Source organism: Betta splendens, chromosome 16, assembly GCF_900634795.4.
Source record: "Betta splendens chromosome 16, fBetSpl5.4, whole genome shotgun sequence".
In the NCBI taxonomy this organism is placed as follows: Eukaryota; Metazoa; Chordata; class Actinopteri; order Anabantiformes; family Osphronemidae; genus Betta; species Betta splendens.
Window position 1 is genome coordinate 15,927,866 of NC_040896.2, and position 13,682 is coordinate 15,941,547.

A 13,682-nucleotide genomic window follows, 5' to 3' on the forward strand; every position below is an offset into this window, starting at 1 on the left:
TTGATCATAACTTACAATGAATTGTGAAGCTCGGCATTTAAAAGCACAGAACTAAAAGGAGACAAAGAGACGTGTGCGCCGTGTTGTTCTCTGACACGTGTCCTGGTCTGTGGTGTTTGTGAAGGTGGATTGGTCTGATGTGCTTTAAAGTAGAGGAGTGAGGGCCATTAGTTAAAGGAAGTATCATGAAACCTCCTCCGCTCTTAGTGAAATAAGCACCCCAGCACCCACTTCTGTTCCACAGACACTTTACAAATGGCTCCGCTGTGTCTTTTAGAGTACGTGCACAAACGTGTTTGAACAGATTGCTTATTCGCCGCCCGGTGTTGGAGAGTGGTTGACGTCGGCTCTGCTCCCGTCTACAGTAGATGCCAGTCCTTTGCATGTCCACCCTGTGGACGCCGATAAAGCTGAAGGTTTCAATCACGAGTCAGTGACTCGCGTGTTTGAATAGTGCAGTTTTTTATGGCCTTTAAATCAGTGTTCAAGCGCTGGATTCAGCTGCTTCCTGCTCCTTTTCCTTCCTGAATATCATTCTTAGTTTAAGTGTGTGTCGCTTTTCTTTTTGCTGTGCCACCGACTGAACTTTAAAACAGGAACAACACATTAGAGAAGCAGAAAAATGCACGTTCTCAGCTGCAGTGTGATCCAATGAGGACATCCATATAGTTTGCACATTTATTGCTGAATCAGAGAGTTGTTGGAAATTACAGAGTCAGATTGAGCCTTAGTCATTTGGTGCCGTTACAGAGGTGATATATCATTCTGTCAGATCAGGGAGGTTATTTGTCGTCTGCTCTTTGTTAATGAACAAAATCTGAGAATCATAATTACTGTGAAGCATAATCACCTTCTCCTCGTCCCCCACTAACCGAGTTCTAGTAATTACTGTGAATACGGAGGACACCTATCGTGCTTGTCTTTACAAGTCATAATTGAAAGCTTGAATGCAGCAACATGTGAAGCCGTTTTCTTTACACTCTTTAAAAGGAAGAGACCTTTTTTTCTGATGATGAAGACAAAGAAGTGAGACAGAGACAGACTTATGTGAAATAATCTGTTTTGTGAATTATTGGGTGATGTTTTAATTTACAGGCCCTGGATTTTCATAATTCCAGAAAAAGGGCCTCCTGTTTTTTTAAAATAAAAATATCTAATTAAATTCTTAACATCTAATTAAGTCCTTGAGATACTAGAACATTTAGTGCTAGGCAAGTGAAAAAGCTTCATAACCTTTTAGATTTGTGGAAATTGGGTAAAATTGTGTTTTAAAGATTAACTGCATGCTAGTGGAATACCCTGATAATCATCAACATTTATCGCTTCCAGGAAGTTATTAGACAAAAAGCATCAAATAATTTTTTCTCTGACAATGCTTTAGTGAAGCCTTCGAGCTACCAGCTGGTCTCATTTTTATTCCACCCACCTGATCCCAAACAAGAACAAGCAAACTTTAGCTTTGTCTCAAAATAATCGTTACATGAAAAGCACATGAAATACTGATGTGGGCGCTCAATAAATATATTTCTCATTAATCATCTTGGACAAAGTATTGGAACAGAATCTGTTGACAAATAACTAATGTACTGCAAGACTATTATTTGAAATAATATTGGCCTTGATAAGTTTAACCTGATTCTCATTAATATTTACAACAGCTGCTGGTTTTAGTCAGTGAGAGACTCTGCAGCCAGTAACAATAAATATCTGTGTTAAAGTCATCCCTTGTGCAATGCTGGTATATATTTTAATTGGAAACTGGCCTTGAAAAATGTTTCTTTAAAAAAAGGCCAGCGCTGTGTGTGTGTGTGTGTGTGTGTGTGTGTGTGTGTGTGTGTGTGTGTGTGTGTGTGTGGTTCCCTTCGGTACAGAGCACACTGGTAGCTTCCACTAGCACAGCAGATGGTTGTCACGCTGTAAACCATAAAGATGTAACAGATACAGTACGACACAGGAAGTCAGAGCTTCAGCTGCTCAGAGTTTAATCAGAGACGTATCACAGAGACAATAGTTTGTGATTGGTGGCACTGGTACTGTAGCTCAGTAGGTAGAGCATTGGCCTGGGAAGGAGAAGGTCCTTGAGCAAGGCACTTTAATTTCCCCAATGTGGGCTCAATAAAGTTCAATTATTATTAACAGTGAACTTCCTGTTTTCCTGTGATCGGACGTCTAAATCAGTCAGTTTACCTTGTTTAAGTGCACTTTTAGATCCCAGTAATTGCCCATGTGCTTAAAGCTGTGGGTACAGTATCAATAAAGGGTACTCATGCCTTTCAGTTCTCTTCACATAATTAACTAGATAGATTTTTTTTTATCGATACAAATCCACTGAATTGATCTGTTTTAACTATGAGGCAAGCGGAGCAGTCAGGCGACAGTTTACATACGTGACCGATGATCGCTGGACGTTAAAAGGTGTGGTGTTGAAGGTCCCTCTCCTCTGCTACCAGGCCTCTTTCAATACATACTGAAACCAGTTACACACACAGAAGCACAGGTTCAACCCAAAGAACAAACGTAGTTAAAGCTAAACTGGAGGCGAAGATTCTGTTCTTCTGGTTCTTAGTCTTAACTCCATTAGTATAATTCTATTATCAAGTCATTTATGTCTGAATTTGATGAAATACTCAAATTTATCCTTAGTCCCTGGCCTCATACATACTGTGTGTGTCTTGGGTCAGGCTGACAGGTTGTCACAGACCGACACAAAGGAAAGCAGGTAAATACAGTAAAAGTCCTTTTAATGTCTCTGCACCACATCAAGTCCTTTCCTTTAAAGAGCAAAAAGAGCCACTGTGGAGTACAAGAAGTCTAAAAGAAGTTCTGCAGACGTGATTAATAGGAAATCCAAAGTTTCCACCGCAGCTGCTGCACAGTGTGAAGGACAATGTAAGGACAGTGTTAAAGAGAGAATATGAAAGAAAAAGCGTTGAAACTGATGAAACGGTCCCCTGCAACATACGCACAACACTAATCCTTCATTTGCTTTTGGACATTTACAAACTACTTAATTATTCCTGTTGAGAAATATCAGCTCAGATACTTATGTGAGGTGCTTGTGCTGCCTTTGTCCTCGTCCTTTATGGTGAGTGGGGGTTTAGGGCTGCGCTGACTTATTTGTTTGACCCTGCACACACAGGACGTGTCTGGGCGTTGGTCGTTAGAGGTGAGTGCCCCTTAAGTGGTCGATTAGAATAATTTGCATTACTCCCTCAACGGGTTTTAATTGCTATAGCTTCTTTTCCTTCCCTCTTCATGGAGACTATGACCAGTTTTACCACAATATAACATATCAACTTAATGGAATTTGATGAAGAAATGCTGATCTGGCTTTCATTTTATCAAGGTTGCAGCTCATCTCATGTCCTCCCACATACTGTTGCAGTCTCGTCCTCCATTCTCAGATGGTCTGTGTTGTTTGTCTTGTCAGCCGTATGTGATGTCACTTCCTGTTTCTGTTTCCCATCTGGGTCGCACTCATGTCAAACCCTTACACATGCTGCCAAAACCAGTATAGAAATATACCGTACATGAGCTGATGTTTCCAACGTGCTTTGTTTTGTGTTTACTGACTTTGTTTATCGTCATCTTTGGTTTCCTCTGTCATCTACTAGTTTCTTTGGGTCGAGCCTTCAGAAACAGTCAGTCTGTCGGCCACTAGCAGCCATTTAGTTCCTTTATTGGTTTAGTTAGTTAGTAACACATGCAAACATTTGAGCGCTTTCTCTTTAAATAATTTTATGTCTAATATTTCTCTACTGGCTAAAAGTCTTTGCTCATAGCATTTTGTGCCATGGTTGTCTAATATGAGGGCTCGTGTGACCGAGCGGTAGTGTGGTTTTCCAATTACCTCTGGGATAGAACTCAGCATGTAAAAGTTAATGTGCTCAGTCCGAACTGACCTACGGCTGTTAATGACGTGCCCCAGGGTTCTGTGCTTGGTCTGCTTTTATTTCCTCCTCATATAATTATTTAGGCATTGATGGATACTGTGTACTGATTGTTATGCTGATGGTTCAGTTTTCTAAAGCCGAGCACACTCGCTCCATAAACCGCAGTCTAGTTGTGGTCACAGCTCCTACACGTCAGAGTTGTAGTGAACTTAGATGAAAGTAAATCCAAGTAGGACTGTTGGCATTAGGACATTGGGACATTTGAGGGGATTCAAGTAAATGATCTCTGGCTGATGCCTGTTTTGTTTGTAAACGATCCTGTCTCCTTCCTCAAGATGACAACAGCCTATATACTAATACGCTTCCAGCTTATGACACGTGTATTGCTCATTTGGAATTTTATTTGTTACTGTTCTGTTAAGAAAAGACAGATCACTGTTTTGCATAAATGTCTGTGAATGTCTATGAATTCCTAGCGTCTCGTCACAACGGTCTGAATAACTAGCTTCCTTCCAGGCTTCGTTTCTGCTTAGTTATTTCCCTCGAGGCGATAACTGTAAACATCTGTCAGGGAAGTAGACTGTGCCTGACTGAGATGAACCAAAGCAAAGAGCGGAGTTAGAAGACGCGGCGCAGTGCAGAAATTCCCTCTTCAGCAGAATTAATATTTAAGCCATTACTGTGCTGAACACCGATTCGCCCATCAGCGTCTAACAATGTGTCCACAGAGTGACGATAAGAGGAGCTCAGCTTGTGAAATAGGATTCCACACTGCTCAGTGAGTGCGTTCATGTGCGAGTGCGAGTGCGCATCCGGCCGAGATTAGAGGAAGACAAACAAAGGAACATGCAAAGGCACCCAGAGACAGGTGGAGACGGTGGGACCAGTAGAAACGCAGGGGGACGGATGGTTCATAGGCCACGAGCTGCTTTTACTGTGGCGTCCATGCAGGATACAGGGCTCAAGGCAAATAAAACAGGACGGTGGATTATAGATCAGGAGGCCGAGGAAAGTGTCTGATGGAACAAAGCAGTGTTTGTGGTTACACATTAAAACAGGACCCGGCTGAGCAAGCAACAGGCGTGTAGCAATACATCAGCCACGTGTGACTGAATCAACAGAGCGGTGTTTGATTTGGGTCGACCGAGCTGCTGGACGTGCATGCCGACACCCGGGCGTTCCTCAGCGCGAGGCTGCTTCAGGGGGTCCTTCCTCCCAGAGTCGTCCATATAAAAAAAAAAACCTGGTCGCAAATGCGAGCGGCGACATGTACTGTAATAAAATAGTCACTAAGGTCAGTTTAGTGAAGCCCCACTGCTGCATTTTAATGAGTCTTAATGCAGTGTGCATGCATGCTGTCCTAGTCCTGATTTATTAGGACGTGTAAGGAAAAGGAATACCAACTTTTATTATGAACACACTTTGATTTGACAAGGTCTAAATGTAAAGTCAGGAAATACACACATACAACTTAAGGAAGCAAGAATAATAGAATTTTATTACAAAATGACACCATGTTGGCTTTTTGTGGTTCTGCAGGCGTGCGTTATATGGTGGGAGTCTTGCCTGAAGGTCAGTTTTTCACTTCATTATGGCTTCGATCTACATTTTCATCTCCAGTTTGGTGGTGCGCTCAGCACGCACGCCCACGCAGAGCAGACGGGGAGGAAAAGGAGCAGGACGCATTGACTCAAAGTGGAAATTCAAATTCTAGCGCCTGAAGTCAAATGATAAATGGCATCAAGACAGATTGATCTTATTACTGTTCACTCTGCAATGACACTAAAATACATACTGTAAGAGGCAGTTCCCTCACTATATTATCATCACATTCATTTTCATGATTTAGTTGACTGTAGGAATCGGGTAACATTTATTTTGAAGTCCTGTAATAAATTAGTCTTATTTTGGAAGGAAGGGGCTCCTCTGAAGGCTGGTTCACCCGGGAATCAAACAATGTCAAAGAGAAGAAAGGGCCTACACTCACTGATGTGTGGGTTGTCATGCTGATGTCAATAATCTGCATGCCTGCCACTGTTCTCAACATTAATACCCTACACTGAAACAAAATCATTGTGACGGGGGAAATAAAAGTGAACCAGCGATGGATTGCAATGACAGCCGGCTCCCCGGCTGAACGGAGGTCAGCAATAAATCGAGGCGGACTCAGAAGAGCCGCCGCTAATGAGAACAGAAGGAGCGGTGGCAAACTTTCCCAAACCAAATAAGTGTAGGTGTGTGTTGTGCACATATCTGGCCTCAACTACTGTACGTGGATGCGTTTGAAGGCGTGTGCACGCTCTTGGCAGCGATCCGTTCCAAAGCCGTTTCCTTTAAATGACTGCGTTTGGCTGTAAACAGCCTCCAGCTTACGTACGCACGCCTCTAAAGCGCCTCACGCCCCGTTTCATTCTTCCGTCTTTGTTACTGGATTGTTAAGTGCGTGGCTGCGAGTGTGCTGGAACCGGCAGCCAACAGTGGCTTCCATTGTCACGTTGCTTTTTTTTCTTTTTTTTTTCCAAGGGACAGGGTTCCTTCACTCCCACATAATTTAATTCTACTGTCTGGGAGTCGTTTTTTTCCCACAGCTATGCAGGCAGCACTGTGGGCTGGAGCTGCAAATTGTCCTTACTTAATTTCTCATGAACGAGCGACGGATGGTTGCTCCCATCACCTGGTTTGTTCGGCTGGTTTTTATTTGGATCCCCTTTTAAAAACAATTAAAAAAAAAAACAGCCACCGAGCAGATTAACTTTACAGTAGCTGCACTAGTTGAAGGTGGGTGAAGAGCAGCATCACCCCCAAATCAATGTCAGTAAATTAGATCCTCTGGAGCCTTCTCTCCACCGTCAGACTGGCAAACACTTCATCAGAGTGTTAAGTATTCAATTTAACATGAGGCGAGTGGCTCAATCTCGACTTCCTGCTGTCTTTTTTTCTGCACTCTGCATCACGGGGGAATAATTTAGGTGTGTCAGCATTAAGCACTGGACCGACTAGTTGATATCACACATCTCAGATTAGATATGTCACTTTTCCAATATGACCGTACTAAGACGTTGTCTCTTTAATACTAATGCAGTTCAGCTTCTGTTTCAGGGTAATTGGACAAGCAGAGACTCTAAAGTGATGTAGGTGCAGATACAGACAGTGGGTCCATTTTTGCACACATGCTCTTGCAGTATGTGCAAAACCATCTGCACCTTTACTGTTTCCTTTATCTTGATAGTAAAATCTGACATTTACTGTATATGTCGTTTTAAAAATGACTGGGTAGTAAATGTCTCAGCGCTTGATTGGAGCTTTTATAAATCATCTGTGCCTCTGAACATTTGGTCCCCACATGAATCCAAACACTCGCACACATTGTCGCGGAGACTGCTGTGGGAGTTTGTTTTGGTTTGTGGAGTGTTAAAGAAACTGAGCAAAACAAAGGCGGCCTCCTATTAGCCGTCCGCCGCTCGGCCGGGGCGAGCTGGAGCGGAGCGGAACCGAAAACAGTAGCTGTGGACCTAGAAGAAAAAAAGGTGAAACTACAGAATCTGTCAATATTTTTGTGGGATTTCATCAAGACACAGTTTGTGACTGTTGACCTTTTAGCTGCGCGCCGAGTGGAACACGGGGAACAGAGGAAGTGAAGAAGAAGGCAGAAAGGCTGCGGAGGAGCACAGAGAACATCTCCTACATACATGTTTGATCATATAAGCAGTTACAGCTAACTAGGCTGTTTATATACAGTAAACCCACATGTTCATTTAACCTCTGTACAATTTAGCAACAGTAAAACCTGGCTTTAATTGAAGCTTCTGTGTTTACTGACATGGATTGCTCCGCTTTGGTCAATTATGGGAGTTTCTTTTCTTAATCTACACATGACCAGCGGAGTGTTTATAGACAGGACCCGGGGTGAAGTGAAGGAGAGGGGAAGCCTTGATTAGTGGCTCTGCTGTAAATCAGTGTTATGTCTGGTTGAAGGACGTTCCCACCATTAGAGTCTGGGATAACCAGTAAGCTGTAATTAGCTGGAATCACCCACCCTCTAATCCTCCGTTCGCCACCTCCCTGATGGACTTTCACATTGCACAGCAATCTATTCTGCGGTTCCCGTCTCCTCATGTTCCCTCAGCGTCAGCTGCAGTTAATACACAGTAAATATCACTATCTTCACAACGACTTTCACAGTCGCTCCCGAGTCTTCTACACTTAGTTGTGGTCCTTTCAGTTACCATAGAGTTTATGTCAAGGCTTGTTCTATAAAGGGAAACTCAAGGAATGCTGAGGCGTACTGTACATTCATTACCTTGTTAGCGTTCCTACGCTAGTTTAACCGCAGCAGCTTAGGATGTGCCGCGCGGCTGCATCAGATCTAAGTCATGTGTTATCTCCTGACCTTGGCGCCCTCGCTCGTCTCCTTCGTCTGCCGCGCGTAGCAGATGGATGGTTCAGACGCAGGCAGCAGTCGCAGGACTGTCTGGAAAAATCACTTCTGGAAACAAACACCTGCGCGGGTTATTGTCGGCGCTGCACCTTTTCTGAATTTCAAGCTGGAGAAATGTTGATGTGAGACGATGGCAGTGCCGGCGCTGCGCAGTAAACATTACGTATATGCGGAAAAACGAAAAGATCTCATTATATAAGTGAGCAGTGATTAGCATAATATGTAATCTGTACTGGTGCAGACATTAACTGTAATAATCGTTATCTCATGTAATTATCTTCAATTTATTGATAACAACTTTACATTTCTTACTGTTCCTCAGCATTTACTTCAGCTCTGTTCCTTCATGTAGACAAAAATGTCCAGTCTCTGTGTGTGTGTGTGTGTGTGTGTGTGTGTGCGTGCGTGCGTGCGTGTGCTTCTGATTGTTTCCAGATCACTGATTCCAATATTTCATTGCTATTACTTCCAGGTGGGAGGTTCTGTCTGTAGATTTCCCTTCGAATGAAAAGTGAGTCTGTTCTCGAATGAATTGATGAATTTCAACACGAGAAGTGAGATAAAGTTATACAGGGAAAAACACATCATGGAGTTCAATGGAAGCGTCGCCGTTTGTTACGTTACGCCGCGTACTGTACTGTTCAGAGGAAGATGGATTGTGCAGGACGGCTTCCTGTGTCTCTTTGCTTCACGGCATCTGTTTGTCCAATAACGACGGCCTCAACGCTTCCAACAAGGCTTTTCATTAGCTTCCAGTCGATCGCTATCTGTGCTCACTGGAATGCACATCAGTCGTGGTCTGTCACCATGTAAATCCTGACCCTGCTCTGCTCCAGTCTCCGTTGCCGCCGCAGAGGCGCCGTTGACCTCGTCCCTCTCCTCTCTCCCAGTTGACCAGTTCATCTGCCACACCGAGGCCATTGCAGACATTGTGATCCTGGTGGACGGCTCGTGGAGCATCGGTCGCATCAACTTCCGGCTGGTCCGCATGTTTCTGGAAAACCTGGTCAACGCCTTTGATGTGGGCATCAATAAGACAAGGATCGGTGGGTTCCCGCCAGATTCTGAAGCGCGGTCCTGTGATGTTTGTGGAAATGTTTAAATGTTTAAATTGCTTTCTGTATCAACTTCAAAGAAGCAACGTGAACAGGTTGCAGGTTGTAATATTGGGCTTGTGTGTGTGTGTGTTTGCAGGTCTGGCTCAGTACAGCGGCGATCCCAGGATAGAGTGGCACCTGAATGCTTTCACCACCAAAGACACGGTCCTGGATGCAGTGAAGAACCTGCCCTACAAAGGAGGAAACACCCTCACAGGTGCTGCCTTTCGCGCACGCTCTTCGTTTGCGGACGCCTCATTTAACAGTGTCTCTCGGCTCCCTCCCTTCAGGCCTCGCGCTCACTTATATCTTGGAGAACTGCTTCAAGCCGGAATCTGGCTCGAGGGCCGGCGTTCCCAAGATCGGGATCCTCATCACGGACGGGAAGTCGCAGGATGACGTCATTCCGCCGGCGGAGAGCCTGCGCGACGCCGGCGTGGAGCTGTTTGCCATCGGTGAGGATGAGGAGGACGAAGGCCTCGCGCCGCCTCCGCCGGGAAAAAAACGCCGAATGTACAACAAGAGCGTTGGGTTTGTGTCCCCTCAGGTGTCAAGAACGCGGACGAGAACGAGCTGCGCGCCATCGCGTCGGAGCCGCAGGACACGCACGTCTACAACGTGGCCGACTTCAACATCATGAGCTCCATAGTGGAGGGACTCACCAAGACGGTGTGTGAGCAAGTGGAGCAACAGGATAAAGACATTAAGGAAAGTAAGACTGGCTGCTGTACATTAACATTTATGAGACACCTTTATATTCTGCTTGTGTCCAGCGCTTTTCCCCCAGTGGGTGTAGTTTAATTTACAATTCGTCGCCTTTGCTTCCTCTTAATGTCTTCAGAACAGGCTCCAGAGGAGGTGGGACCGCCTCTCGACTTGTGGACGTCCGAGGTGACGGCCCGCAGCTTCCGGGTCTCGTGGACTCACGCCCCTGGAAACGTGGAGAAGTACAGAGTGGTGTACTACCCTGCTGACGGGGGGCCGCCACAGGAGGTAAAGGCCCGGTTCGGCCTCGCGCTATTTAAAGCAGCCAAAACTGCCTCGCAGAGGCTCGACGGTGAAAACGGAGGAAGCCACAAATCACCGCAACACCTTAAGATTCAGGGGTCAAAGCCCTTAACGGGAGCCCAGAGAGCTCCTCTCTGTCCATTCATTGCTTTTAGCACTCCGGTGGGACGCGGCCGAGGTCCTCTGGCGGGCGTGCGTCTCCGGCTCAGCCTTTTCCTGGGGCTCAAATGTTATCATTCATCCCCGCTCCGCACTCGCACCTCTCCATTCACAGCCGCCTCGCAGGTAGACGACGCCTCACCAGAAGCGATCCTCTGGCTGATCCGGGCATCCGCCGCAGTTTTCCAGAGCATTTGACCGCAGACACTATTAAATATTTCTCTCAGCTGGGTTCACGGGGACCAGATGTTCTGAGGACATGGCGCCTTCCAGCTGGCTCCACCGCCTTATAATCTGTATCGCAACTGTCATCCATGGAGTTCAAAATGACAAAATATGCTTTGACTTCAGACATTTGCACCTTCTCCCATTCAATAAATCGATTGTTTCCCGTTCTCTCCCATTCTCTTTGGGTTTTGGCCCGGCTCCTTCCCTGTCCTCCCTTCCATTTGTCATTTTCATCTTCCCTCCTTTCTTGCCCAACTTTCCCTTTCTCCTGCCGGTCCTCGTCCTCCTGCGCCCTCTCTCCCTCCATTTCCGGGCCCCAGGCCGTGGTGGACGGCAGCGAAGCCTCGGTGGCGTTGAAGCACCTCAGCTCCATGACTGAGTACCAGCTGGCTGTGTTTGCCGTGTACACAGACGAGGCGAGCGAAGCTCTGAGAGGATCAGCAACAACATGTAAGTTTATTCTCACGCGCCGGCGCGACACTGTATAAACCTCACGCTAATGCTGAGTCAAGAGCAGACGTCGCAAGTTAATAACAGAGGCTTAAAACCTTGACAGCGGCGGAAGCCAGACATACTGAAAATTAGACAAAAAGAGAAGAACTCAGTCGTGATGAGAAGAAGACGCTGGATTTCCAGTAGCACAAGATTCAGCTTTAATTCAAACAGTCAGTTAGAAGAAACAACAAATCATAAAATATATTTCAAACATAATTTATGTCATTACAAGTATAAATACACTGAGATAAAGTATTCCTTTGACTTAAAGTGTAAAAACTCAAATGTTCTTACTCTGTTGTGTTGGGACGGCTTGTGCCCATTTGTCCCACTAGAGGAAAGGGCAGCTACAATTGAATAACAGTTGTTTTGAGCATTAACCTTTCTCCTGATGACAGGAGGGGGCTATCACAGGATGGCAGGGCCCCGTCCAGCATCTATTAGAATAAGTGTGGATTGACGTGTGTGTGTGTGTGTGTGTGTGTGTGTGTGTGTGTGTGTGTGTGTGTGTGTGTGTGTGTGTGTGTGTGTGTGTGTGTGTGTGTGTGTGTGTGTGTGTGTGTGCGTGCGCGCGTGCGTGCGTGTGCGCGTGTGCGTGTGTGTGTGTGTAGTGGCTCTGCCCGCAGTGACTGGCCTCCAGCTCTTCGATGTGACTCACAACACCATGAAAGCAAGGTGGGACCGCGTGGACGGCGCCTCTGGTTATATGCTGCTCTATGCACCGCTCACCGGCGACGGAGTCCTGGATGAGAAGGAGGTAACAAAGAAGAAGAGGCAGTAAAATGTTAAAAAAGAAGCAAATGAAAATGCTGTGTGTGCGTCCTCGTCAGGTTAAGCTGTCGGATGTGGTGACGGAGCTGGAGCTGGACGGGCTGACGCCCCGCACTGAATACACCGTCACCGTCTACGCCACGTACGGAGAGGAGTCCAGTGACCCGGTGACGCGGCAGGAAACCACTCGTGAGTAGCACTCAGACACAGCGTGGAGACCTTTAGCCCCACACACAACCACGGTGTCCCCCTGTCCCCGCAGTGCCCCCGAGTCCTCCCAGCAACCTCCAGCTCTCCGACATCACCCACAACTCGGCCCACATCAGCTGGGACCCCGCGCCTCCAGGAGTGAAGGGCTACCGCGTCGTGTGGGTCAGGACCGACGGACTAGTCAGCAGCGAGGTGTGGGCCGCCTTTATTTTTTTAGCGAATGCTATTAATGATATTTGAAAGTGCTGGAAATGTTCCTTTACAAGAAGGAACCTGTACACAAACCTCTGCGCCCGTGTCCTGCAGGTGGAGGTGGGTCCGGTGAGCTCCTACGACCTGAGCCAGCTGTCCTCGCTGACGGAGTACTCTGTGGCCGTCGTTGCCCTGTACAACCGGGGCGAGTCCGATCCGCTCGCCGATGGATTCACCACCAGTACGCCTTCTCCTTCTATCGAACAGCGGCCGCGAGCACGCACGGGAGCATGTAGAGGCGGCCGTGTGCGTGGTTAGGTAGTTAGCACGCAAACGAGAGTCATCAAGTCCCATTGTTTCGCTGGTTCGGGTGGGCGTTTTCTGCCGAGCACCGTTCGGTCTCCAGTTCCTGAAAACCGCCATCAGCGTCACTAGAATTTCTCTCTTTGAGCCAAACAGTGTTGAATTTATTACTCGTGCTGCTTTGGCGCTTTGCCCATCTCATTTGCACCCCGGCATAAAAGCCCAGTCACATTAAAAGGTCATTTCACTGTCCCTGACTATTCTGTCACGCTAACACATATTGATTCGTAGGCATATTCCTTTAAGGTATAAGCGTGTGGGGTTCAGCGCTGAGTCAGCTGAAAGAAATGGACTGTGTTTCTGGCAAGCGACTAATAAACGACACCGTGTAATAGAACGGGTTGATTTTATTCATGTCCTGGCAAACTTTGTTCAGCAGCCCACATTAAATGAAGGAAGCCTTACGCGTTGCTTATAATAAAGTTGTGAAAATGTGTAGATTAGTTTGAGTTTTGGAGAAAGACAGGAAACGTGGGAAGATGGAGATGGAACAAAGTGCAACGAGGATCATTCACAACACTAATTGATGGTGACAAGGAATCTGCAGGAATAATAAATTATCTCCTATAACTAATGAAGCATCGGTTCCAAACTGAACTGACTTGTTTATATGACATGCACCACTTCATGGTTTTCTCTCGCTGCTGTGACACAGCTTTTGATTCTCCCTCTGAAGTGGTTCAACCTGTGGCTATCTGGGGAAACAAACATTCAGTCAAAATTAAAACTGTTTGGATTAGGCTTTAAAATAGAACGTGTGGTCGGGCCGCAACAGTAAATGTTCCGTCTCCGCGGCGTTTGCAATGGAGGCGCCAGCCAGAACACAGA

The 13,682-nt window shown here is 46.2% G+C and overlaps 1 protein-coding gene across 5 annotated transcripts in view; it reads left to right on the forward strand.

Moving 5' to 3' along the window:
* col14a1a (collagen, type XIV, alpha 1a) overlaps window positions 1-13,682 on the forward strand; it is an 85,151-nt gene that overhangs the window by 17,255 nt on the left and 54,214 nt on the right. For all 5 annotated transcript variants that reach the window (XR_003783431.3, XM_029127942.3, XM_029127941.3 and 2 more), the window contains 10 exons: window positions 9,222-9,377; window positions 9,526-9,645; window positions 9,719-9,883; window positions 9,976-10,140; window positions 10,270-10,421; window positions 11,144-11,273; window positions 11,930-12,075; window positions 12,149-12,278; window positions 12,352-12,491; window positions 12,606-12,732. Coding sequence is in view for 4 of the 5 variants with exons in the window: in XM_029127942.3 (XP_028983775.1) it covers window positions 9,222-9,377; window positions 9,526-9,645; window positions 9,719-9,883; window positions 9,976-10,140; window positions 10,270-10,421; window positions 11,144-11,273; window positions 11,930-12,075; window positions 12,149-12,278; window positions 12,352-12,491; window positions 12,606-12,732 (1,431 nt within the window). In the remaining variant the exon portion in view is untranslated. The remainder of the gene's footprint in view (window positions 1-9,221; window positions 9,378-9,525; window positions 9,646-9,718; window positions 9,884-9,975; window positions 10,141-10,269; window positions 10,422-11,143; window positions 11,274-11,929; window positions 12,076-12,148; window positions 12,279-12,351; window positions 12,492-12,605; window positions 12,733-13,682) is intronic.